Below are 27,645 nucleotides of genomic sequence, written 5' to 3' on the forward strand. Positions count from 1 at the left end.
ATGAGCATAGCTCAAGAAGAAAACCCAAATGTGAATATGAAGCCATGGGGTCTATATACATATATATGATTTTATGCAGGGCGTACCTTCTTCTTGGGTGGCTGAGGCTTTGTTGCAGCCTTCTTTGGGGCTGCCTTAGATGCCGGAGCTTTGGCTGCGCCATCCCCGGCCTTGGCAATGGCAGGTTCCTTCTTGGCCTGCCCAAACAGTTGAGTTCCAACTACCCTTTCAGCTTTCATTGATGCCATACTAGTACTTCTCGAAACTCTTTCACGAAGATTTGAAAATTTAAAGTTTATCAAACTCAGATGACCTCACTTATAGAGTACTTGTGAAACTACCCTTTTTATAGCGGCAGTTCACTACTGCGAAAAAAAGAATTGGAATCATGATAAAAGATGAGAGAGGGAGGGATAGTGGTGTTTAGGAGAATGGAATAATTGAAAATATTGGCAGAGCTACACTTGCAGGCTATCTATAGCATCAGATGCCTTGGCTTACTGCTCAGTGATATATACTGAAACTGTATGAAATCAAATCTCAGCATATATGGTTATGGTCGTGGGTGTGAATGACGTTTTAAAGGAACAATTTGTGGTCATTATTCCTTCCAGACATAATTGTATGAGTCTTGGACTTTGGGGTCTTGTAGAATTTGATTATATGTAGCGAGTGGATATGGCAATGGAAATACACTGAATTTGGTATCAAATGATCAAATGACAAAATCCATCCCCAATGTCCAACCCCGTAGACTTGGCTTTTACAATGGCCAACCAACCATGGCCATGGCTAGAGCCAAAACACCTCTTACTATTATATTGCATTGGTAACTTAATGGTGACGTTGTAGACTTTTCCATGAGAAATTCTGTACAGTCTTCTTCCTTCTCCTTTTGATTTTGTAGGGATCAATAGCATGGGAAGTGCCTTACCGCAACGCTGAGTTGTATGATTACAGTCTTTTGCAAGAGCATGCCATTCCTTACAAACGGCAGCAAAATGAATATGGTCAATGGGTTCCAACAATTTAGCCAGAACCATACTGAGAATGTGTAGGGAAAGACTTGCTCATTTTGCACATAGTGATTTCTATCAAATGCTCAGCCCATGCCAGATTGTTCAGCATTTGCTGTGAGAATGTTGCGTGTTTTGTCCGGTGCTTCTAAGGGTCTTGAACCTCTCCTCCCTTTGTTAATTGGTTTTGGATTGGATGCTCCAATTTCCTTTATTTCCAACCATGCAGATCATACTACAATATTACTTCTCAAAAACATAGTTTTGATTACTTCGAACTTGTGCTACAGTTTCTAAATTCAATATGTCCAATATCTGGTAGCAATGGTCTTAATTGCACAGTTGTACCACAAAATTTCAGCAAAAGACATAGCCTTTGGCCAGAATTAATGGTACCTCCCCTGACAACTGTAGCAGTATCATCAGTGCATTGACAGATGAATTGAGGGATGAGCAACTTACATATTGGCCAAATGTCTGTGTTTAATTTTCAGTCTCTCTTATTGTCTGATCATATGATCATGCATCAAGTTCTCAAATTTAATGCCCCATAATTTATAAACCTGCTTTATTATATCTCATTCTCACTTGTATCAATTCTCTTTACCCTTGTTTCACAACAGACAAAATTTACCAAGTTTTACTTTCAATATGATGACTTCAGTTTCTGAGCATTTTTCTAATGAATTATTCATCCTTTTTATAATAAAATAAACCCTCTGCACCAACAAAGTTCAGTTTATGATATGTTTTCACATCCTTAATTCAAGCCTCATTACCCTGCTCCAACTTAATTTCATGATCACGTTGTTCAAATTTACCTAAAACTCTCCAAATTTGTCTAGAAAGGAAATGAAGATGCTCTGTGGAGGTTTTCTGCTGGTGAAAATGGACTGCACAAATATAGAATCTGCCTATTTTGTCATATTTTAAACACTTTAACTTTCTAAACTATACTCACAAATATAGAATCTGCACGAATTCAGTTTTATGAACACCTCTCTGTAGGCTTGATGTGTGCAAATAGGCAATATTTGCCTGCAGAGATGATCAAGGAATTGAAAATGCAATTTTCTTTCAACCGTTTGTGCGATTAGATTGCTTGATTGAGTGATTCCCATATTTATTTCTGCTTGTCCTTTGTCTTTATCACTTCTAATGGTTACTCAACTTTCCACATATATATAAATCAAACCAAAGGATTCTGTATGCAATTTAAGCAGATGTCAAGCTCATCCTTTAAATTACAGGTATCTTTTATTTATTAGGCCAAGCCTGAAAAGAGAGACATGGATCTAAATCACAACCAAGTATTTTGGTTATATTATTAAACATTAGGGAGGAGACCACGATGATTAAGCATCCTCATGTACTCCACACCTCACACTGTTGCTTTCGTCCTCATTCTCTTTAGTTCTTGGATGCTGGCTTGCTCCCCGTTGTCTAACCAAGCAATCACAAAGGGTTGTAAGCACATATTCAATCCCCCATTTATATTAAAATGCTTATAATTCAATGATCATAATTAATAGTATATAGGCTTACCCTCTTCTTAGGCTCCCTAGGCTTTGGCTCAGCCTTCTTAGGGGCCGGTTTGGAGGCCGGAGCTTTGGGAGTGGTACCACTAGCTTTGGGAGCGGGCTCTTTCTTGGCCTGCCCTGCAGAGGGTTGAGTGCCAGCTGGTTTCTCAACCTTGAGTGATGCCATTAATTTCTTAATGTTAATCTTCCACACAAAAGTGTTTGCTTCCTGTCTGGCCTCAAGTATTAGCTCTGCTATAATAAGACCATTTTATAGCTGCGGTTCAAAACTGTGACCTGGAATCAGAATCCCTAGTTGTAGCATTACAACTAGCATTCAAATGGTGAATAGAGATGTGATGGCACATGAGAGAATGGAATAAAATGGATTGGTGACCTGTTGGGAGATGTTGTTGAATCAGATGCTTAAACCAGACATATCTATCTAAATGACATCATTTGATGCGTATTCCAATGCACACATTGGTAGATATTTGATTTCAATGCATAAACCTACAGAAGTATTTAGGCATGCACCAATCGATGTGAACAAATCTTATTAATAAGGTTTTCCCTAAAACCTCCGAATGTGGTATTTTGCATCCTAACATGCATTGAAATTTTGGTTAAAGTTGCAATTCATTTGTATTAAGGGTAGGTGTATACATTTGTAGGAGTAAGGAAAATTGAAGAACTACAAATTCAAGGTGTACAAGGAAAAAAACAAATCACGAATTGCAATATTTAACCAAAACACCATATTGCAGCACTGCAGAACTTACTGTATTAAGTAACAACTTTTGAAATTTGATTAATTGTTAAGACATGAGTGTTTGGTTATTTCATATAAAAGCCCATGCAGTTCAGGCAGAAGTCATGTTGCCCCAAGTACAACAATTGGCATGGATTTGTGCTCAAACACAACTGGTGTATAGCCTGCATGTTGGATCCTTTGACACCTTTGCACCAGCTTCACTTCAGGATCTAATTCTTAGTAGACATTTTAGTCCCTTTAGTAAATCTCTTTGAAACTAAGAAATAAACCAACTGAAGAAATGGAAACAAAGAGTTCATTCCTTCATGAAGTTGCTGTGACATAATAATACCAAAAGTGAGAACATAATTAATTTGGGGTTATCTCAAGTTTTCCTTACAAGACATCTCTGTTTGTCATGATAGATTGGTGGGACATGGGACTTGGGAGGGATTGACAAAAATTATAGATAGACTTGGATAAAAATTTTCCCTATTTATTTTACAGTCTTGTTCACTTGTTAATGGAATAAGAGGTGCCATCAGCAAATTGATTGCAGTTTATTTACAGACCTAGAATTAATAATATATATCATATCACTTTCCATGTAAAGGAGTACAATTTATAATTCTCCAGCCAGCAATCAGCATGAAATCTTGATTCATAATATCTGTTGAAAACCATGATTATTTGATAAAATTGGAGAAGGGTCATTAAATTCTTTAGCTTCAGTGGTGCAATCATGTCAGTTTCTGATCTACCTTCGTCAACAAGTCAGTGAGGTTGCCCCATCCTTAATGCCACATATGCCAAAACCCTATATCCCACCAACATCACAGCCAGAGCAGCCACATCTGACCACATGCTATCAAGACCCAGATACTTAATAGCAGGGAAGTCAATTACTCTACAACGCATCCCTACTTCACATTCATAAACCTCATTCACTGAGTATTGCACTCCCACAAGAAGCTTGTAACAGTAATGACTAAAAGAAATGTACTTCAACCAAGCTATGAAACCTGGAATGTGCTGAATGTAATATCCACCTGCTAGTAAAAACACCAGCATGGTCACAGAAGCAAGAGTTGTTCCCTGCTTTACATCCATTAGAATGGCCCCTAGTGCTAGTCCCAGGCCTTGGGAGACCAACACATTATAAAGAACAATCAAGAGGGTTAGTACAAAGGTGACTAGTGAAGGCTTGAGACCCCCCATCCAATAAGCGACTGTTACAAACGCTGTTGGGAGCACAAGCTCCATTGGCAAATCCCCGGCTGTTCGGGCAAAATAATAGGAAGAGAGGCGGTACATGCCTGAGGAACGTTCTTTTACTAGCATTGGTCTTTCCATAGGGAATGCAAATATGGCATTGAATAGGGGGAAGTAACCCCAAAAGATTGAGAAGAAGAAAAGAAGTCCCACCTGTTGAAAGTGTTAATTTGATAATAAGTACTGCTACTTGATCATTGCTAATAATCATTATATATGACCAAAAAGCTAGCAGATCATGGGAAATTACAATACCTGATCTTGTATATGGTTAGTGTCAGAGTGCCACCACAAAAGACCTGAAAGAATTGCAACTGACATGACTTGGAAAATCCTTAAACCTGAGTAAGATTCATGCTTCCTCTCTTTCAAACCCCTTTCCAGCAAAACCTTGAATTGCTCCCACCAGCTGGTGGTCCATTTGTAATTCCCACTAACTACATAGCATTTTTGCTAATGATCAAAACGCATTGTACACAAAATGGCTACATTACAGGCTGAGAGAAACTTAGTCGGAACTATATTACCTCTGGATGATGATGTTCTTGAAGAAGAAAGAACTGGGTCTTTGTGATTTTGCTGAATCTCTGCCTTCAGTGCAGGGTATAGGTTCTTTTTATAGGATGATATCAGGAACTGCTTGGTTGTGTTTTGATCTTCTTGGTGGTCTAATCTTCCATGATACTCTAGTTGATCATCCTGTTTAACATCAGGTGCAATACCTGCATTTCAAAAATAATTCAAGAAACTTAATATAAATGGAGTATAATTAATTTAACAAATTCTCTTATTAAATTATGTTTCTATTAAAAATATAAACATTCTTCTATGATTCTCATTAGAGCTTGCCAAGATCACCAAAATATGAGAAGAACATCGATCTTAAAAAAAATTAGTGCACCATTACATGGGTTCCATTAGAAAAATAACAGTCAAAGATCTTTTTGCATTACTTTTTGGATGCTGATTCTCATAAAAAAATTAATGACATCTTATTCATCATTTTTTGTGAGGGTTCAAAAGTTCAATGTTATGGCACATATTACAGAGAAAATATGGGAAAGAGAAATGATAGAAACAATATGTTTGCCCACTTATATATTCTGTCATTTCTTTTCCCCATATTATCTGTTTAATATGTGCCACTGTATTGAACTTCCAAAACCCTCACAAAACATGATGAAAAGGTAAACTTGTATCATTTAAAGTTTAAATGGTATTGGCCCTAAGAGACTGAAAATCATGGAAATCTAGAAAAATTAAACTCAATGTAAGGAAAAAAAAAAAATATATATATATATATATATATCTATGACCCACAATTGACAATACTCAATTTTTTTGATGGCCCGCCAGAAATTTACCAGAATACTCTGCATTAACTGCTCTATATATATCAAGATATAAAGGCCTTGTTCATGGAAATAAATTCAGCATTCCATCAACTTGAGGTGGTTAATAGATCGAAGTGAATTAATGAAAAGGATGCAAAAAGAAAATTTTGTGTGAGGGGTCAAATCAAATTGATGAGTTTGTTGTCCATGCACAATGCCTGGGTTGTACACTTGTACCATTGAAAAGGCTAACTTAACTAGCTGGGTATTATTCGGAGAGGCAGGCATGCAGTACCAGTTTTGAGTTTGGTCTCTGAATGGGCTCAAGTTCATTCATTCATTAAAATCACATTTCATTCATTTCAATACTAAAATAAGAAAGCTTTCACGTGAACCATCCCTCCTTGCTGAGACGCTCCTTTCAAATGTGACCAAAAACAAGTGGTTGCCTTGCCCCCTATACTACTCACAATGCAGTCGGTGCGGTGAAACCTTTTGGACCACTCGTCACCACCCACTACTATTGTGAAAGTGGACTCTTACCTGAATGAATTAACTGTTAAAAGTTTCTCAAACACCTACATATATATTGCATATATGGGACTTGAATGTGACTTGTGGCCTTGGGTAAATTGTGAGGTTGACATGTACAAACACGTACTTATGTTGCATCACATATCTTTAGAAAATAAAGATGAGTAATGTTTTCTTATATATCCATTTGACATTTTTAACATGAATTTGTCAATCTCATTATAAGGAAATTAATTAACTATTAATATGGTGATATTTTTCTCTATAGTATTATAGAGGTCTTAAATTTAAATTTCTTAATTAAAAAAAATATAAAAAGCAATAAAGCTAATTAATGAGAAGAAATTTCATACCACTGGCAAGATCAAGCAAGAAGTCAGCAGGGTTGATGAAATTGAACCCGGCCTCATAGCCAATGGACCCGAAATAGTCCATGACCCGACCCGCATGGCCGCTGTAAATCGGGTACCCATCCGACAACACCAGCACCTTATCAAACATCCTGTACAACCTGCTGGAGGGCTGATGGATGGTGGTGATGACCGTCCGGCCACCTCTGGCCAGCCGACGCAGGGTGGCGACAATCCGCTGCGCGGTGGTGGAGTCGAGGCCGGAAGTGGGCTCATCCAGCAACAAAAGGCTCGGGTTGAGGAGCATCTCCTGGCCGATACTGACCCGTTTTCGCTCGCCACCCGAAACGCCACGTAGCAAAGGCCCTCCAACAACATTGTCACGACAGCGGGTCAAGCCGAGCTCCATGATGACCATCTGGGCTTGTTCTTTCTTCTCTTGTTTGGTGAGCTGCTTGGGCAGCCTTAACAGGGCGGTGTAGGTTAGGGTCTCGAGAACCGTGAGGTGAGGGTACAACACGTCGTCTTGCATGACGAAGCCGGTGCTGTGTTTTGTGGAGCTGGAGAAATGCTCGCCGTTGTATGTTATTTTTCCTGAGATTTTACCCGGCGAGCGGCCGCCTAGCGCCGTTAGAAGAGTGGTCTTGCCGCTGCCTGACGGCCCTAGCATTGCCATTAGCTCGCCGGGTCGAACAATCCCACTTACTCCGTTAAGTACAGTGCGTGTTTGTTTTGTGGTCTCCAGCTTAATGCTGTAGGTCACGTCTTCAAACTGCAACATCAAGTAAATATGTTACGTAGAGAATTGAACATATATATATATATATATATATATGTTACGTTGGGATGTTTTGTTTGGTTACCTTGAGGGTCACTGGGCGCAAGGATTCACGCAAAATGGAAATTCTATGTGGTTGCTCAGGTGGCATATTGTCATCTCCCAAACAAGGGCTTACAATGTTGGTGCTTGCTGGATGACTGGTAGAGGGTTCAGCATGAACCAAGCCGGTCTGATCGGACCGGTTCACAACATTATTAGATAGTAGAATGTTGTTGTTAGGTGCAGTGCTTATTGGGACGCCGGTTTCTTGCTCAGGGGGTATCATTTCCAAGATGGAGTTGCAATATGAAATGAGAGAGAGAGAGAGAGAGAGAGAGAGAGAGAGAGAGAGAGAGAGAGAGAGAGAAGTGACTGAGTGAATGATCGAGATGAGGTTTGGCGGGGAAGAGAGGAATTAATAGGGGAAAGGGGGAGAGTCACATGCAAGAGAACAAGTCATGGATGACTTCTTATAAAGTGAGAGAGGAAGGCACGAGAAGCTAGCTAGAACACTTTGGGAAGCTATAGGGACTAGTACTGTATTAGCTTAGCAACATTATATTATGAGATCGAGACCCAACCAACTCAGTTTGATTGGGTCTAGCCTTCTAGGGGTGATGCGTGGATATGTACTCATCTTTCTTACTTGTTGGCTTATAAGGTGGTTACGTGTTTACAAGCCATTTGTTAGGTTCATGTAATTATGCCATCTCGATCATCATCTTCTACAACACAAACACATTTAATTGAATTATGCTATACATGCCTTTAACTACTGTTTATGAATGACTTATATTCTGTTTTCTTTTTCTCCAAATTGGATCTTACACTAATTTCAATTTTCAAAAGACAATTAGTTGACAAACATTTGGTTAGCTATCAAATTATGTTGTTTATTACTGTACTTTAATATTCCCATAAGCTCTGCCAAAGATCATAATTAATAAAGGGTACTGATCATGTACGCGGGGTTCCCTTTAAATGTATCTTTTATATTGAAAAAGGAACGAAATTCAGATCAAACCCTAATAATTATAAATTAAACGCATTCCAATTTTTCATATATACTAATATAATATGCATGATTTGATGTGTCAATGAAATGTGTTACTTAATTGTCGGTCATGAAGATTGAATTCTGTGCATTAATTCGTACCACACAACTTTAATATATACCATATTAATTAATTAATTGACTCATATTCTATGAGAGAGATCAGAACAATATATCAACAGGCTGGTTTCTGCATTTAGTTATTGGACAAACTTGTGCTTGAAAGGAGGTGATAATTTATGTGTCACTCTCCCAACCCTTTTCCAAAATTAGAAGCACCAGACAGAAAGTATATATATATATATATATAGTACTAGTACATCCCTTTGATCATCGATCTTAGCTAGCTTATTCGAAATTTCGATCATACAAAACTGCACTGTGGTCTGTGGTCCATATATGACAACCTTCCTACTATAGTACTATTAGATTGGTCGCAGATATTGCCTTGAGGATTTATGTGCACGATATTTAGTGTAGGCCATGGCATGTCCACCCAAGAAGTATGCTTATGGGGGCCAGAGTTGACACCCAAACAAACTCTCTAATATTAATTATTATTAACAGTAGTGAAGCTAGCTTATTATATAATGTTATATACTTATATGCATCATCATTCACTTAGGTGTTGAATTTAAATGCATAACATATAGAAAATTAGAAACTCCAAGTCTGCAACCAACCCCATATATATTTCTCTCTTTCTTAATTTCTTTATATATAAATAATTGGCTTTATTTTGTTTGTAGGGTATGGCCGTATGGGTATCTCTCCTTTAATTTTGTGGGTGTGCCTGAGGAAAAAAGAGGGTTCCTCGTGCCCTTTTGTAGGTGTCAAATGCCCATTCATTGTAAGAGGTAGTGGCTGAGATTGTGTCTCTTTCCCATAAAAGGGTTGGTCCCCAGGTGGTGTCACCATCATTGAAAGGTCACAATATAATGCTTTTCTATATTTCCTTTGGATCGAATTGGAATCCCCAAACAGCGATTTGGAATTGGTGTCGTAATTATACTAATTACTCTCTCTAAAATCTAAATACGTGTTTTAGCCGAAATTAAACAGGTAGCGTACTAGCATCCATGTGTATAATTAGACCTCCATTAAGTATAATCAATTTACAGCTCCAATTTATTCGATTTAATATAATGTGATGTAGATTGATCATTACACAACGGTTGGACAATTTTGAAATAATGAAAATTTGCTATGTTAATATCTTTTACTTTTCAAGAGATCGAAGATTCGGGGTCCATATATATTTCACTATTTTGGTCAAAAAGTTTTATTTTAATTCTCATCACTTTCTTTACATATGTTCTTAAAATACAAGCTTATTGAATTCCCAAATTGAAATATATATATGTATTCTATGGATGTATTCTATGGAGGTTTTTTTTTTTCATAGGAACTCAACCTTTATAATTAAGACTCATGTAATCAACAGTGATTGCAAGAAAAAAAATTTATAAAATGATTTTATATACTTAATTGTATATCTATTTTTTATTACAGTAGTGCTAGGTATACCATATTTTTATACCATAATTTCATACCACCTTATGTGGCAACTTACATGGCATTCATACATTGGATACTAAAAAATAAAAATAAAAATTCAAAAAAAAAAAGAAAAACTCTGTCCAATAAAGTAATGACACGTGAGATGGTATAAGAATGTGGTATAAGAAATGTGGTAAGTATAGCATTATTCTTTTTCTTAAATAACTTATCACGTGATGAAATAAATATATATATATTAAATGTATAAGAATTCTTCTTTTAATATAGACATATCATAATATCAGATATTTGTTTTTTTTAGTTAAAAAAGAAAAAGAGAAGCTTGTTTTGTATACTTTTTAACATTTTTAATTACTGTTTAATACAGTAATTTGATTCGCAAAGTACTTTATGCTTGTCATGGAGTGCCAGGTGTCTGCTTTGTTTGAAGGACCCTCTTGAAGACGCTATCCTTTCCACATTGCCATCAAGGAGTGGATGATAATTGATACAACTTTTTTTATTTGATTTGTTGCGTCTTTGGCATCGTTCTATAGTGTGCCTTTTTTCCATGATCTTTCTTTTCCTTTTTCTATCTAAAGTTTGATAATATTGTGAGAGTGGCCCAATTTAATGGTCAGATTCTTTGCTGATCCAACTTACAATTAGAATCCGATTTGTCTTCTTGACCCATATAACCCATAAAGAAATCAGATTAGTCTCCAAGCCAACACATGTTTAAAGCACACCAGCTTTAAACTTATATATATACGATGTTTTAGTAGACAGTCTAACAACATGAAAATGTTACTCTGAATGTAAATTATTCATTAAGTGGCTCTTAATTGACAAATATAATATGTTTGCAAAAAAAAAAAAATATAACATTGACATATGTGAGTTGCCATCACAGCGATGAATTCTTTAACTTAATGGATAAAATGAATTAATATGAATTTAATTACAAATCAAGAAATGGAAATATACTTGTTTTGATCACTATCATTGGACACCAGCTCACAGGTGGAGATCACTTGGGAAGCATCGAAAACTTTTGTAATAATTAATCCTCTTTCAGTCTTTGGGGGGAAAACGGTGGATCGCAAAGTCTAAATTGTATGTCTCAAACATATCGAAAGCGTTCATGCATATTGCATATATTTAATTTAAAGGATGGAAATTAAAGCAAGTCACTTTATTGACAATAATTCTGAGCACTGATCTAAGTTTGGTAAGCTTGCATGTGCATGCACTTTGGAAAATCTTTACTCATGTAGATTGCATTAGGGGGTCTTGACTTGGGATCATTTTATATATAATAATCTTGTTCCACAGCTAAAATCTAAAAGGGTTTTGTAAACACACAAAATTAAAAAAGACCTAAAATGTAACAAAATATACCTTTTATGTTTTTGTATATTTAAAAGGTATACGGGGAACATTAGTATTTTGAAAATAAAATGTCCGTATGTATGTGTATTATATTGATTGCATGTGATATATGCATCCTAGAAGCATATATATGTCAATTCATGAGCTTTATAGGCTAAGTCAATGTGTGCATGATATATATATATATATGTGTGTGTGTGTGTGTGTGTGTGGGGGGGGTTTGGCTCAGCACATAGATTAGATAAGTGATAAGGTTATTAGTGAGCATGTTAAGATAATTAGCGATAAGGCCGGATTAGTTATAACTTTTTCATTATTGAGGTGAAGTTTTACCAATCAATATCATGTTCATCAAGAATTAGAAATAATAATTACTGTCGTATACAGAATTTTATGTTAATTAATTATTAGGAACGTGCATGAATTTGAAACAAAAGTCATGATGAGAAAGTGAAAGTCTATATATATATAATCTGATAGAGAAGAACTTACCTCTCTCTCCCCATATGATACTACATAGTATTCTCACTCTCTCAGCTGATTGGCTCTTTCTCTTCTCTTATTCTCTTTTTCTCATCTCTTGTCTCGATTTATCTCTTACTTCAAAAAATGTCACATCACTATAACATAGAAATAGGTAAGTTTTAGTTTCAAACTTGATATGATCGGTTTGACCCAAAGTAAGTACTAAATTGCATGCATGCATATGAAGCACCATGATCAAAATGCACTGCGAGCCTAGCTAGTACTTATGCATTAAATGAGCAAATTCTAAGGATAAACCTTAGCCATGCATTCAACGACATATATGTACGAATGGATATATAGAGAAGAGGTATATACTGAGGTATCAAATTAATTATATATATAGACTACATGTTTTTAGATTTTATGAATTAGAGTAAGACCAATAATACATATGTATGGTTCATTGTACATTTATTACCCCCATGATATATATCTTTCCCATTGTGTACGTAGCTCTGTCACCATTGAACCAAATGAATTTGTCGAAAGGAGGGACATATGCATGTACCAAATTAATAAGAGCAAATGGAATGGTCTTGTCCGATGGAATTGCTTTAGCCTTTAGCTAGTTAGCTAGGGACACAACACATTAATAAGAAGCAGGAGGGGCTGGCCTACACTGCCTTGTGCATGCATCGATCTTATATATGCTCTTTTGCATGCTTGCCCTCCACTGAAAATTAGTACCCCATTCCAGCAATTAATATCAAATATATGAGCAAAAACATATGGGTATGCATGCAAGTTAGTTCAATTAAAATTATATGTCACTACGTACTACTGCTATACTAAGCGAAGCATCCACTATTATCATGTTGAGCATCAAGTCTACAACACCCTTCGGGTCCTTCTTAACTTGTTCTGGTAGTTTGCTACATACACCAAAGCATGAAAATCACCCTCATTCATCCCTACTGGTTCTTTCTTCATACTGCCAACTTTAATGGGTTGTCCCTTTCTCAATAACTTACATCCAAGGTTGGACCACTTAAGGACGTCGATCATGATTTGATCCCATATAGTATATCGAAAACAAAAGTCATTAAGTGATACTTAGTGACCATCGCAATCGGTCGAGCATGCAATATTGATATTATTAAAAATTAATCATCAAATTAAACTATATGGCGTAATTAAATTGATATATTCTTCATTAATCCTTACAAAAACATATACTTATCCTTGAGTACTACTTTCTCAGCATACTTGTTCAGGTTTGGATTTCGACATTTAGAAGGTATAGTTAGGCCACAGTGCATGCGGACACTGATCACCCAGTCTGGTTCGAAGTTAATTAAATATAACATTAATACCACAAATGTCATTAAGTTGAGTAAAATAAGCATTAGCACTAGATATGTTAATTAAATATAACATTAATACCACACATGTCATTAAGTTGAGTAAAATAAGCATTAGCACTAGATATTGGAGTTTGACCATTTTAAAGGGGTCATTTAGTGTTGAGAGAAAAATTCCATATTGAAAAATGTGAGGCTTTGCATAGTGACTTATAAAGATTTGTGCTATTTTTTCCATGATTAATTAGTTTTGGGATGGATGCCTAAATTTCTTCATGGTAACAGAGCAGGCTATCCATATATTGTGCAAAATGACCACATGTGCTTCCATGTCATCTAATATGAATTGTCCACGTGTTAGGCTTGAGTGACGCCACATGTGCAGAGGCGTGTTAAGAGAAAGATTTAACATTGAAAATGTGAAGCTTTGCATAATAACTTATAAGAGTTTGTGTTACTCGTCTTATTGTAAATTGTTTTGAGATGGATGTCTAAATTCTTTCATTTAGAATAAAGAAATATTGGATGGCTGGGCTCAATTAGTCCACCTTAATATTATTTGATATTGTACCTTTTCAGGCACAACCAATCGAATGTTGCCAGACCCCAATACTCCATCCTCTGCTAGATATACTACATTGTCACCCAAATAATGTAGCTAATAATAATTATATATGGTATCTTTATAGAACAAACTTATCCAAATTAAGCTTTTAGCTTTACAGATATTTGACAATGATGAAAAGGGTTGCTTAATTAATCTATATAAATACTCAATAATGTTTATAATATTCTCTGTTTACATTTTGCTTTAAATGATTGAGAAAATATTAATAATAATCAATTGGTTCGTGTATGGTGATAGTTGCAGTTGGTTAATTATGTGACAGATGGAGGTTCTGCAGTTTCTTATTTCTACCGAGAGATAAGGTGGCCAGTACGTGTTGTCCTTATCATGCATTCCTTGATTAACTAGTCATCACAATTAACAGATTAAACCCATTAATAATTATCTAATATCCATTAGCTAGCCCATGTTCTTAGTTTCCAACTATCTATGGTTCTCTGTTATTGTAATTCCTCTTTTTTTGTTCATTCTATATGAGTGGTACTTTTGGTGTGGCCGGTTTGACTACGAAAGAAGAATTGCTTTGTGGTGATTAATCATGGGAATCACTATATGGGTTATTGGGTTATTCACCACTATAGTGCATGAAGCATTATTAATAAAATCTTAAGTTAATAAAGCACAGAAGCAACATTGAAAATCTGGTCCGAACAAGTGTGCCACTAGATGAACAATGTTACTTATTTATACCAAGTATAGGTGAGGACTGCAGCTGATTTGATTTGGATTTTTTGGTTCAATATGTGATGTATATAGTGAGGCAAAACCTGAAATTAAGTAATCAATTTGTATTGAACATATATAAACTGTCCCGAATGATGCTAACACAAAACGTCATTTGTCACACTACATGAATAAATAGAAGGTGGTGGCCATCCAAACAAACACGTATCATTGTCTGGAATCTAAGGTTGAAACAAAAACACACGGTTGTAATTATGGGAATTAAGTGGATGTCACTTGGCATAACATTAATTTTAATAAGACCAATCCATGATATATATCCATCAGTGTCACAGTGTCACTTCTTCTACACACAACTTGCGTTACGGCAGCATATATATATGTGTTGAAATTGAACATGCTGGTATGGCCCTCTTAGGATCTCCACTACAGATTTTTCAACAGGTTGTTGCCATGTACCATTCACTGGACACAACATTTTATTTGACTTCATGAATAATCAAGGTAGTCAGCTTTTCAATTCCATCCTCCTCCATGATCAAATGGCAATCAAGTTTAAGATATTAATGTTGCAATATAATGGTTGTGGAATTTTTTTTAAAAAAGGGTCAATTCATTAGTGCTGTCCAAAGGGTCAATGCTGCATTTGTAGTTTGGGACCAAATTTTCAAAACATGCAGTACGGATGTGAAGACTAATTTGACATCTTTAATAGCATGGGGTTTTAGCCATTATGCTGACTGATGAGCCTTAGTGTATATTGTATTGGCACCTAAGGATATGCACAGGAGTGGTACTGGAAACAGAGCACCCAAGCAAGCCCTGCATTGCGTTATTGAGTGAGAGATGGTATTAGGCAGAAGACTTTCAGAATTGTGTATATAAAGTGGTGCACCCAGATGATGATCATGATGGCCTTTGATTATTTACAGGAAATTAATCAAATCTGAGAGCCATGTCAAGAATAAAAAAATATATATATATATATATATGTATATGTTTCTCAGAAAATTAAGTACTGAACTATTGCAACACCTTACTGTACTTTATTTAGAGCTAGCTGAAAATTTTTAACACCTAGCTTACTCTGTTTGCAAATATTCCAACTGCAAGCTTAATTTGACACAACATTCTCATAGCTGGCTTTAGTACTTTGATTATGTTCCTAAATGGACATGACAAGCAGCTGGCTAAAATTAATAGTTTCCTAAATAAGAAATTATTCTAATGGAGAGAACAGATTCCTCAAGATTCTGTCCTGTTTTGCATAATATGCATGATATGTCATGTAGTACCATCAAAGCAAAATGGAACCTATCTAGCTAGCTTTAATAAATTTAAGTTAGGCAGCACTGCACCAGCTGTGTGTATATGAACTTCAATCATGTATTTTCACCTAAAATATATTGAATGATAAATAATATGGAAGCTGGGTGAAATGTATAATGGAAGTCAGAATCCAAGAAAGCTAGAAATGAAATGACAATTCCCACTCAAAACTGCATAAAAGACAGGCTAGCTAGCTAGCTGGTGGTACAATGCTGCATAGTCACCATAATTATGGCACTAGATGAGCTTCAGATCGATCATCATGTATATAGTTAGATTCAAATTGGCTGTACACCACTAGAAAGCTTCAACTATGGCATGTTTGTTGAACATATAGCTTCCACAACTGCAGGCATGTACGGTATTCCTTCTTTAAAGAACATTTGGAATCTTGTACCTGTATATAAAATAGGGTTTTGTGTGTAGAGGACAATTTTTTAGATTTTGGAAATCAGGTTCTGATTTTAGTGGACAGTACACAAAATCTACTTACCAGAAGATTGTGACTCAAGTGACATAATTGGCATGTATGTAGTAGTTGATTTCTATATCTTTCTTGCTTTTTTATTTTTCACAAAAATCCAATCAATAATAACAAAAATAACAAAGCAAGAAGAACCATTTTGGTGAGGAAGCAAGAATAGTTTTGCTCGAATGAAATTTCGAATGCAACACTCCCAATTTGTTATATGTTAAATGTATAATTCCTTAGGGTTTGGCGAAAGATCTTCCACTAATTGCACCTACAGTTTTCCCTGCTATCTGTTGTGAGCAGATTAGGACTTATTATTAGAATATATAAAGCCTCATAAGCCCTAGGGCTCACTTAGTGAAGCGAAAGTGATGAGAAGGGTTAGGATTAAAACATTTCAGCACTAATGGCAATAAGAATGTCATGATTCGATCCAATTAGGACCTATTTGTCCACAACCCACCACTCTACAGGTTTCTCATGCTGTTGTGGAGTCATCGTTAAGACAGGAATATCAGTCCAGTAAGCACGCATGATGCACACCACTATCTTTTGTATGAAGCCATGGAATATTGATACAGACCATAATCTATACTGTGTAACATTTATAGTTATATGTAGTTGTACATGTAAATAACACTCACAAGTAGCCTTAAGAAAATGAAAAGAAAAGAAAACCATGCAGCCTTATCCAGACCTAAGCAATGTGCAAATTAAAAGCAATTCAGCATTTCACCATTGCAGTAGAATTCTATATGTATAATATGTATAGAGCATTCCTCATCAACTTAGCCTCCAAATAACAGCAACCCTTAACAAAATTAAACAAGACTACGAAGGAAAAAACAAGTGGAATGCTCAGTTAACAAGTTGCTGTACACCCAAAACTTCGCTCATCCTGTATTTCTCATCCCAGCAGCAATCCCATTTATTGTGATAAGCAATGCATCTCTGAGTTTATTATTATCATCATCGCGCCTCAATCTCTTCAGTACCTCAACCTGTAACATGTTCATAGGATTGAGATAGGGAAGCCTGCTCTCAATCAGCCTCCTCAAGCTACGATTATTCTCGGATAGTTTCTCATGCCCGCTAATCACCAACACATATTTCTCTGCCTTCAAGAGCTCCTTTCTCAGTTCAGAACCAAGCTCTTGTCTGCTTTCTGAGACAAGGACTTCATCGTAGTGTTTGGCTATAGGGGTGTCTGCCTTCCCTAAAACCATCTCTATAAGGTCAATGGTAGACTGAAAGAAAGGCCATTCTTTGTACATCGCTTTTAAGTCTTCAGTGTTTCCCTTCTCGCAAACCCCCATTAAACCTGCTCCAACTCCAAGCCAAGCTGGAAGGACAAATCTGGTTTGGGTCCATGCAAAAACCCATGGAATTGCACGAAGATGTCCAATTCCTGTAGAGCTCTTTCTTCTTGTGGGGCGGCTTCCTATGTTGAGGAAGCCAAGCTCTGCCTGGGGCGTAGCCTCATGAAAGTAGGCAAGGAATTCTGGATTTTCATAGACTATGCTCCGGTAATTCTGACAACTGATTTTTGAGATCTCCTCCATGAGGTTACGCCACTTTTCTTCTCGAGGTGGCTGTGGAGGACGTAAGGTTGCAAGCAGCACAGCTGTTGTGTGTATCTCTAGCTGCCTGACAGCAATTTGTGGCAGCCCAAATTTCGCCTGTACCATCTCTCCTTGCTCAGTTGACCGTAGGGTGCCCTGGCAATTTTATAAGCCACAATAGGTTACATGAAATAGAGTAGAAAGGTTTGCGTGTTTTATTTAACCATCAGGCATAAGATTACACAAATTCAGAAACAACAGAGAATGTACACTACACAAATCCAACCTAGACAGGCATGCGCATGGTTAATTACACTATTAAGTAAAATCGTGAACTGAAGTAACTTTGCAGATTGGAGTATGGCTTTGTTAAATATAGATCAAGATTGAATATTTCTACTTTCGAAATTTTAAAACTAGAACACAATCAAGATACAGCAGACTGGTGAATGAAAAACCAAAAAGGTTACCATCACAGAGCCAGGTGGTTGGGATTGAATGGCAAGATATGTAGGGCCACCTCCACGACCAATACTTCCCCCTCGCCCATGGAACAGAGTTACTTTAATACCATAGTCATTGCATGCAGCCACAACATCCTCTTGAGCTTTGTAAAGTTCCCACGCAGCAGAAAAACGCCCAGCATCCTTACCAGAATCAGAATATCCAACCATCACCTGTTCAATATAACTTCGTAAGCTTCAAGAGATTCATGGAACCCTACCAAAATTATTCAGAAACTGCTTCTTGACATAAATACCTCTTGGTGCCCATTATGGTTATTGATGATGTGCTCCAGGTACCAATCAATGGACAATAATTTCCTGATCACTGAGCCAGCTCCTCTCAAGTCCTTCACAGTTTCAAACAAAGGAACCACCCGCAGCCTATTCCAAGATGTATGAAAAACCAGTGGTGAAATTCATTGTAAGTGCAAATTCTAAAGTAATAAAGGCATCATTCCAGGGACAACTTAAAGGCTTCAAATCAATTACCCAACATGTTAAGAAAAGTATTCTCAATGTTCCCCTTCCCCCATACTTCTTGGATAATTTACATAAAAGTTAAAGATGATACTACTAAAGTATGAGGTGATTCAACTCTACCTTCTCCTGCCAAATAGCACATAAGAGAAATTTAAATTTGTGTGGAAAGGAAACCAAAACCCTGTCGTACCAACCCTACTATCTATTTTCTATATAATGAGGAATCAAGATGGGTCATGAGCATGCTTACAAACTGCAGGTCCATTTCTGTGTGTATGTGCACAAATTATCAAAAATGATAATATTGAGAAAATGACATAATTTCTGTATATCCTCCCAAGATAATTAATCCAATAGATAATCATGTAAGATGTAAATTTCAGATGCCATATATAACATTAATGAATATATAGTGATAAACTGTATCTAAAGAAAAAAGACAACCTTTAATCTAGCAACATCAATATAGAGGTGTTCAGACTTACGTTCCACCAGGACATGGCCTTCCTATCTCCCCACTGACAGCAAGTCGTGCATCTTTCTGCAAAAGCTCCACAGTAAGGACATCACTTGCCTGCCAAGTACAAAAGACATGGAATGCTGTCAATTTTACTACTCAACTCATCTATAAAAACATTGCGGTTGGGAAAAGAAAAATTCCTTAAATTTAATGTGCACGAGTTCTGCTTTATAGTGTACAGCTTGAATATGAATCCATGATAGAAGTGGTATGCCATACGTTTGATGCCATAGAAATCACATAGGCTCCAAGTGATTCACTGCCCAGCTCAGCAGCAACACGGAAAGTATCGAGTACTTCTTTAACATCAGGAGCAACCTGAAAAGATTCACATGAGGAAAGGCATAAGTCTCACACGTGAAGCACAATTTCAGCCAAGGTTTACCTATCCCATCTATAAAAAATGGATTAGGGTTTCACATCACTGAAAAAAAAAAAAAAAAAGACTAAATTTTGCTAATTTTGATATTATACAGCTATACTTTGCTCTTTGTAACTACACATTTTCAAGCGATTTGTGCTTCTTAAACTTTTATTTCCCTTTAATATAATTACCACAAATTTTCATAAATCCTAGTATATATATATACGCATTTAGTTTTCAATATAGAAAAAATTTATTCTTAAAATCCTAGGAAAAAGATTTCAGGTCGAAGTAAATTAGGCTAGTGTTTCTGAATTTTTGAGCATAGTAATTAATTCCGAGTCCCCGACACTAAGCAACTTACCTCCATGCTTGGTGGGACTAGAGGCCTCTTCCCTTTGAGCTCTTTTGTAAGAAATTCCAGCTTCTTTTCTTCATCCCACTCACTGTATGTACCCATATCCAAATATTTGGTAAGTGCATCAAGTGTTTCAGCATGTCTACCAGATTCCTGCCCCATTGCAATCTTCAGTTAAAATATGTTACAAGAGCAAGTAACTTTTTCTTTTGAGAAGAAAAGAGCAAGTAACTTCTACTGCACCAAAATAGAACACACCTGACGCAAGTCGAGCTTCATTAATACCATCCCAAAGGTAGCAACTCTTCGGATCAGATCAGCAAGCCGGCCATCAGCTAGTACCCCAGATCCACATGATTGCTGCAAAAGATGATAGTCGTAATTCAGAATTACCTAGAAGTTTGCATGCATACAGATGTGCTGCACATGTGTTTCTGTGCACATGCAAGTGTGATAGAGAGAGAGAGAGTCACTGTTAAGGAGAGATTACCAAAGACTCGTAGCATAGGAGGAGCGGTTCTAAAAGTTGATCTGCCACGTCATAGTAATCCCATGGATCTGACTCACAAGGAAGATCCTCAAGAAGAAGCTCCAATCGTCTTCGTGTCTTCATAAGCTGAACCCACAGATCATATACAAACATGAGTAATGATAAAAAGAAAGAAATAACCCTCTAGTCATTCCCTTTCAATAAAGCCTATTTATAACAAAACAAAAAAAAAAAAGAGTGATAGAAAAATTGTCAAACATGGACAAGGATGTTAAGAATATTAAAGACAAGCTTCGCCATGTAGCCAATGACAACATACTTGACATAATTGAAGCATCAGTGGCTAAACACTACCTTTTCTTTTATATTACCAAGAACAATTCTATAAGGAGCAATTGCAGATCTCTGAGGGGGCCTTGGCTCTAAAAGCTTCTGGAAACTGGACCTTCCAATCTGGGATTCAGCAAACAGTTTCCTTTGAGCAAGTAGTTGACTAGAATTAAAAGAGGAAGACCCTGAAGATCCACTTGTCATCAACCGCATGTTGCGAAGGGCATTCTGGGATGAAGACTTTGACCTTGAAGATCCCTGACCATCCTGGAAAATGACAGATAACAAAGATTCATAAGTAACTACTGGCTATGATGGAAATTGTTGATGCAAAACCGGTGGTAGACGCAAATGCAGCATCCTGGAACTTGTTTTACCTGACAATTCAGCGGCATGTGATCAGTCCGAGGGAGTTCAGTTCTAGGGTACTGGGAATCACCATCATTGCATTCTGCATGAAGAGGTAAGTTCAAAGGGATTGAGAAACCATCGGTAAAATTGGTCAGAAAACACATTAGTTGCTAGGTAAATAAACACTTTAGGGAACGTTAAACAACTGAAGAGATAAACAAGAATCGCTATTATGAATTATTGGTGTAAGGAAAGAGTTAGCTTACTCTATTACAGACAATAAAATAATATTTTCTTGGTCAAATTTTGGTTCCCTCCACACTTGATTATGAATTGAACTCCAGATGGATCATTTCAAATGCTTTGCAACAAAGAAAAATTACATTTGGGATTGATGTGGGTTCTCCTTGTAACAGAGTTGAGCAAGTATTCATTTATGCAACAAGAGATGGTCGCAGATGACATAAAAATAGGATGAAAATAAAAAAACCCTTGAAATCCTGATTTCTTTATATGATAAATAACTAAACGATTACGGTTTTGTGAGGATAATCAGATGTTCACCAGTGCAAGCGGGTTGATCAGCTCTAGCTGGAAGTTGTGTTGGAAGGGCCGCAGCTTGTTGCTTCAACTGACTTCTATTATGATACTGATTCCTACTCTCATGCCGATCCTCAGATAAATCTTCTGGAGAAATTTTGAATTAGCTTAAAATTATAAAATTTAATAACAAGTATTGTGAACATCTATTAAATAGATATTGAATCCTTCAGAAATCCAAGAGAGATGACCAGTAGTACACACATTAATTTAGAAGACTTGGGGTTTGATGAGTCAAATTGCCCTTATTCAACATACATAATATTGTGAACGGAAGACAACAATTTCTCACTTTATTTATTTTCAACTTAGTAACCATGTGGTCTATCTCCCACATGGTAGGCACTGAAGTAAGAGTTTATTGACATATCACAGACCTAAGATCAGAACCTTAAACTAACTCAATCCCACCCAACACTGTTAACTCCTAGCAAAAGCTCAAGCAATAACAATCTTGATGCAAGGAAAAAAAAGTGAAACATAGGAGTAATTTGTTAAGGCAATATGCAAAGGAAAGCAATCGCTGACATAAAAATGACAGGTGAAACTATGCTTGGGTATGAATCATACGATACCAAGCAGTCAATGTATCAATGCAAAAGAACTGCAACGTGCCAAACCTTGCTCTAGAATTTCCTGTGCCAGTCTTGACAGTCTATCACTGCACCGGTTCATGGATAGTTCAAATTTGAGGCTATCAATTTCTCGAATGTAGAGATCAATAGCCATCCACCTAGATAAAAGTGAGACATCTTTTGTAACCTGAAGCAATAGAAAGAGGCAAGTTGATATTGTTAGACAGTCCGAAAGCATAATAAACTCTACTTAAACATTAATCTTAAGTTTGCAATATAGTTAGGACTGATGGCATCATACTGACTTTTAAAATTATGTAATCCTCCTAACTGAAAACCCCCTCTCACAGACCTCAAGGAAAACAGGATGAAGGGGGGGAAGGTGGCAACAGAAACACCACACAAAATGAATAAATGTGCTACCTTACAATTTTTTCACAAAAAAACTATATATTCATGTAATAAAAAATGAAATCAGTTCCTGGCAACACACACTTAAGTCATGCTTATCCATCTATACAGGTTGGGAATTGATTTAAGTACCCAGGTTTCTTTTTTCCCCTCAAAAAATTATTTTCTGACCCTAGCACTATCATCATCAAAGTAAACCGAAATCATGTATAACAGAGATTTAATAAATATCACAACAAAATCACAGATTATTTTATGAATTTTAATATCAGAAAACATTATGACCAAGAGGTACCTTTGCTGTTACATTGGGATTTCCATCTCTATCACCCCCCATCCAAGACCCAAACTTGATTGGTGTGCAAGTTAATGGAAGCGGTGATCCAGTATGCTGATAAATAAATTTGCGAAAAACTTATGAAACAAAAATATAGAACCACATCAAAAGAAACTAGTAACAACAGAACATAAATTGAAAACAAACCTTCTTTAGAGCATTGCTGACGCGACGTAAATAATGAGGTACAGCTTTCCAAAGGGACTGCTCCACAATGTTCAAACCTGTGGTAATAATATATAAAATTCTTTTGGTTAGTAAGAGATACACAAGTTTCCAAACAACCAAAGCATGTGAATATCGTAAAATCAAATATTCAAGTAGATTACCTGCCCTAGCTTCATCAACTGGTGTAGGTTTATGGCGCCTAAGCTCATCTGTCTGCCATATTGAAGTTATCTCTCGAACCTTGGAAAGCAAGAATACAATATAAATCAAAGGGAAAATTAAAAAATATCCGCATTACCAATGCTATGAAGATACACCCACTCTCCCTCTTGAGGAATGTACTATATGGCTCTTAGAAGAATAGAATGAGGTTGAGAAACAATACCAGATCTTCAATCAGCATTTCTTTGTCTTCAAGAGTAAGATCAGGTCGGTCATTATAGTCTAAAAGATGCTGCAAGGAATTATAAATTATAAATCAAAAGAAATGTTAAACATGTTTTAGATTAACCAAAGCCACTAACTACTCACAGAAATTCTAATATGTTTGTATTGTAAGGTGCGGCGATTAATTTGAGTAGGATGTGCAGTAAGAACAATTTCGACCTCCTGCAGCAATAAAAAATTGAGATTGAGAATTGAAGACCGATAACTCAACTCTTTACCACCACAACATTTAAAATACACACACACCCATATTATGTCCCGTATGGAGGTGATAAAATGAGGGAGAAGCAATAACTTGATCTCATAGATCGCCTATTTGAGACCTGCTATAACAAAAGGCCACCTAAACGAAGTTTAATACAGGACTATTTTGTCTTAGTTCGGTCAGTTCTAGTTTTTCAGAAACCCAAACAACATGAACTGTATATTATCTCTTCTATTTCTGAGTCCAGGGATCCAAACAAAGACCAAAAAGCTAGAAGCAAAATAACCAAGAAGAAACCTGCTTGCAAACAGTATTATAAAGCTCATCTGGCGAAATACCACCCTGCACAAGCTGATTAAAAATATCATCGCAAGATTTTGATAGAGATGTCTCATTTCGTTGCTTACGAACCCTGCACAAAGCAAAACAAATATCTATAATATTAACCGGAAAGCTTATAAAATTCAAAGCTGAAAGAATTTAATACAACTCTCTTCTTTCCAAGTTAATCTTAACCTCTCTTTGAACAATGCTATTTCCTGAAAGCTCTTGTTCTTCATATCTCACACACACACACGAAAACATTTCTGATTTAACACCCAAGCCAGCCATATAAATCCATGCTTGATTCAAAGGAAAAAAGAAGTCCATGAGAGATACCTGTGATGGGTTTCAGCAATGCCCATCAAATTGAGGTAATGGCTGAAAGCACGAGCGAGAGTCAAGGCCTCCTCCAAGCTCATCTTGGATATTTCTGACGCTTGCTGCTTCTCGAGCAGCTCCGCCGTGTCCTCTATCCCCGCCATCCTCATATTACAAGCGCTCTGAACGCACACACTCATTCAATATCATTTTCTTAATTTCAAATTCATCTTCACCGTCTGTTTGGCTGCTAAGAAAATCTATGAACTCACTACTTTTTCTTCCTCTTCTTCTTTACTTTCCTCTGTTTTCCTCAGCAACCAAACAAGGTCTCGGGAAACGATAAAATATATTTAAGAAAAACGATACCGTAACACTAATTTCCAGTGAGATAGGACATGTTGAAAAAAAAAAAAAAAAAAAGCAAAATAAGAAGGGAGAGTGAAACCTGAGCGAGGATTCGGTTCCTTTCAACTTTCTCCATGAATTGGCTTCCGACCTCTCGCTGCAACACGTCGTTGAGAAGGCTACCGAGCAGTCTGCAATCATCGTCGAAACTCTGGAACGAGATTTCCTCCGCTATGTCGTCCGTGGTGTCCGTCATTGTCGCAAAAAGCACAGATAGACTGAGCGAGCGAGAGAGAGAGGGAGTTCTGTGTGAGTGTGCGTGTGCGTGTGCGTGTGCGTGTGCGTGTGCGTGTGCGTGTGCGTGTGCGTGTCTGTGTGTGTTTAGAGAGAGAAAGTGAGAGCAGAGGAGGAGAGGAAGATGGTGATGCTGAATCGCTGATGGTGATGGTGATGGTGGTGAGGAGGAACTGAGGAAGAGAGCAATGGAGAGAGGGAGTCTCTACGTAGCACGGATATTTTTGGGTAATTGGTGGGTCCCACTTTTCCCGAATAGAATGCCAAGGGTTTCCTCCCAAGTGGCGCTCACACCAGGTTTTAAGGGACGTTATGTTAGGCCTGAAGCTCTGTGACCCGGTGGTGGTTCGATTTCCGGGGAAATTTAACTTAATTTCAAAAAACAATAAAAATACAGTAAATAATATATATTTTATTAAACAAAAAAATAAAAGTTTTGTGCACACATTATTCGCAAAACTACAAGTTTGGGTAATTTTATTGTGCAAAGGCCATTTCTATCTAGAATATTTGAAAATATTTTTTTATGGTGGGATTATTCCGGTATATTCCTACCACAAATGACAAACTAGTTTTGAGATATAATTGAAAAGGTGAATCTTACCTTCATTTTTTGTTTTTGTTTTTTTTCAATATTCTTTTGTTAGCCTTGTCATGTGGGATCATCCTAAGTGCAGAATCTAATCATGTAAATATGTAATAGTAACTAGTAAGTAAAGCAAATAGACTCATGGTTTAATTAATGTTCCCTAAGTAATTAATATTTATTATATTAGGTTAGCATCATTATCATTAGGTCCTCAGTTAGTAATTTAGTTAATGGAATAATGGTTTTAGTAATATTCTACATGTTGACTTGTTGAGTATTCATGATTTATCATATAAATCCATAAAGTAATAGCTTGGATAATGTTTTCCCTTTTAGATTTTGTTTTTAGCTAAAGGTGTATATAGAAAGATAATATATGGGAGAAATGAATGTTTTCAGTTTTTAGTTTTCATGCTATGAAGCATTCAATAATTTCAATATGCACCTTCTTCCCTTCCTCTCACATTTATCTTTATCTATTCGATCTCATCATCTTTTCATTATTCTTCCTCTATTTTTATTGTTTTTTTTTTAATAAAAGGCTCAACCAGTTAATTAACATGAGATAGAGAAATAAAACGCAATACAAGATAAACAAATTTAACAAAGAGATAATTAGGGTTGGGTCCTTTAAAAAAACAGTTTGTAGATGAACATCGGGAGTGTTTTAAAATTTATAAAAAAAAACTTTTTAATTCATAATAAAGTCCTTTAATTTATAAGAAATTTGTTTTAATTCATAATAAAGTCTTTTTAATTTATAAGAAATTTTTTTTTTCATTCATAATAAAGTCTTTCTCCGATGTAAAGGGTATTTCTCCCGATTTGAAGGTATTTTCCCTCATTAGTCCAAAATTTTGGAGTTAAAACCTAACATAAAACCGTCAAAAAAGAAAAATAAAACGACTTAATTAAAAACTCTAAATCACCATCAATCTTAGTCTAAGAAAAACTCATAAAATGTACTAAACTTGAAGTCTCCTTTTAACAAATGCGTAATTCATCCTTTTTAATTAAAGATGGTAATAAAAATTTGAAAATATATATCTTATAAACAAAAAGTTTAAAAGAGATAGATTGCAATGTATTATTAAAGGGAAAATGGTTGCTACAAAGGTGAAAAGGTTTTGTGAGGTCCAATAATTAGCGTGACAAAGTTTGGTTAAAAGAAGAGGTGGAAAGGCTTGTCCTTGTGACATCTTAATTAATTGTAACTTTCAGATGCCAAAAGCAAAATGTGATCATGCTGACCTCGTGGTTGCTACTTGCTAGTCATCTTTTGTAGAGGACAAAGCAAGTTACTTAATCATTATTGCTCATAAAATATATAAAAAATATATATCAATTTTATCTGGTTATCCTCTACAATACAATGGTACAAATAGTTCATTTATAGTACATTATTTGTATAGTGGCCAAAAAAAAAAAAAAGTACATTATTTGTATGTAACACATTTAATAGTTTAAAATTTATACTTAATAATGAAAGTGTAAAATTTATTAGCATTTACGAGTTAAAAATAGATTTATATGTCATCTAATGTGTTATGAGAGAATTTTCCTAATATAAAGCAATTGAC

At 36.1% G+C, this 27,645-nt stretch overlaps 2 protein-coding genes across 3 annotated transcripts; both read right to left on the minus strand.

The window, feature by feature from the left end:
• Positions 1-3,687: 3,687 nt before the first annotated feature.
• On the minus strand, positions 3,688-7,940 carry ABCG21 (ABC-2 type transporter family protein). The gene is made up of 5 exons (XM_086231972.1): positions 7,644-7,940; positions 6,784-7,552; positions 5,090-5,284; positions 4,818-4,999; positions 3,688-4,715 (listed from the first exon to the last, which is right to left on the minus strand). Exons 1-5 carry the CDS (start codon positions 7,884-7,886, stop codon positions 4,065-4,067), a joined length of 2,040 nt encoding a protein of 679 aa, XP_086088098.1. The 5' UTR covers positions 7,887-7,940; the 3' UTR covers positions 3,688-4,064.
• A 9,118-nt stretch (positions 7,941-17,058) lies between these two features.
• On the minus strand, positions 17,059-25,716 carry PPC4 (phosphoenolpyruvate carboxylase 4). 2 transcript variants are annotated; one of them, XM_086230700.1, is made up of 20 exons: positions 25,283-25,716; positions 24,853-25,016; positions 24,490-24,604; positions 24,072-24,149; positions 23,926-23,994; positions 23,702-23,780; positions 23,520-23,596; positions 23,331-23,426; positions 22,670-22,811; positions 22,014-22,133; positions 21,476-21,549; positions 21,123-21,365; positions 20,769-20,894; positions 20,537-20,638; positions 20,285-20,431; positions 19,776-19,874; positions 19,522-19,610; positions 18,811-18,937; positions 18,521-18,727; positions 17,059-18,206 (listed from the first exon to the last, which is right to left on the minus strand). In XM_086230700.1, exons 1-20 carry the CDS (start codon positions 25,436-25,438, stop codon positions 17,382-17,384), a joined length of 3,135 nt encoding a protein of 1,044 aa, XP_086086826.1. In that variant the 5' UTR covers positions 25,439-25,716; the 3' UTR covers positions 17,059-17,381. The 2 variants fall into 2 exon arrangements, with proteins under 2 accessions (XP_086086826.1, XP_086086825.1); XM_086230699.1 differs by having other exon boundaries at positions 22,014-22,136.
• Between the last annotated feature and the right edge of the window lie 1,929 nt (positions 25,717-27,645).

This window comes from Dryas octopetala, chromosome 2 (assembly GCF_963921425.1).
Source record: "Dryas octopetala chromosome 2, drDryOcto1.1, whole genome shotgun sequence".
In the NCBI taxonomy this organism is placed as follows: domain Eukaryota; kingdom Viridiplantae; phylum Streptophyta; class Magnoliopsida; order Rosales; family Rosaceae; genus Dryas; species Dryas octopetala.

Bases quoted from the DNA above. Each gene is read 5' to 3' on its own strand.
- ABCG21 (XM_086231972.1), bottom strand. From the start codon at position 7,886: ATGATACCCCCTGAGCAAGAAACCGGCGTCCCAATAAGCACTGCACCT. The intron at 5,000-5,089 runs GTAATATAGTTC...AATGCTATGTAG, and splicing joins AAGAACATCATCATCCAGAG to TTAGTGGGAATTACAAATGG. The intron at 4,716-4,817 runs GTATTGTAATTT...CACTTTCAACAG, and splicing joins CTAACCATATACAAGATCAG to GTGGGACTTCTTTTCTTCTT.
- PPC4 (XM_086230699.1), bottom strand. From the start codon at position 25,438: ATGACGGACACCACGGACGACATAGCGGAGGAAATCTCGTTCCAGAGT. The intron at 24,150-24,489 runs GTTTCTTCTTGG...TTATTGCTGCAG, and splicing joins ATAATACTGTTTGCAAGCAG to GAGGTCGAAATTGTTCTTAC. The intron at 23,781-23,925 runs GTATTGTTTCTC...TTGCTTTCCAAG, and splicing joins AAATGCTGATTGAAGATCTG to GTTCGAGAGATAACTTCAAT.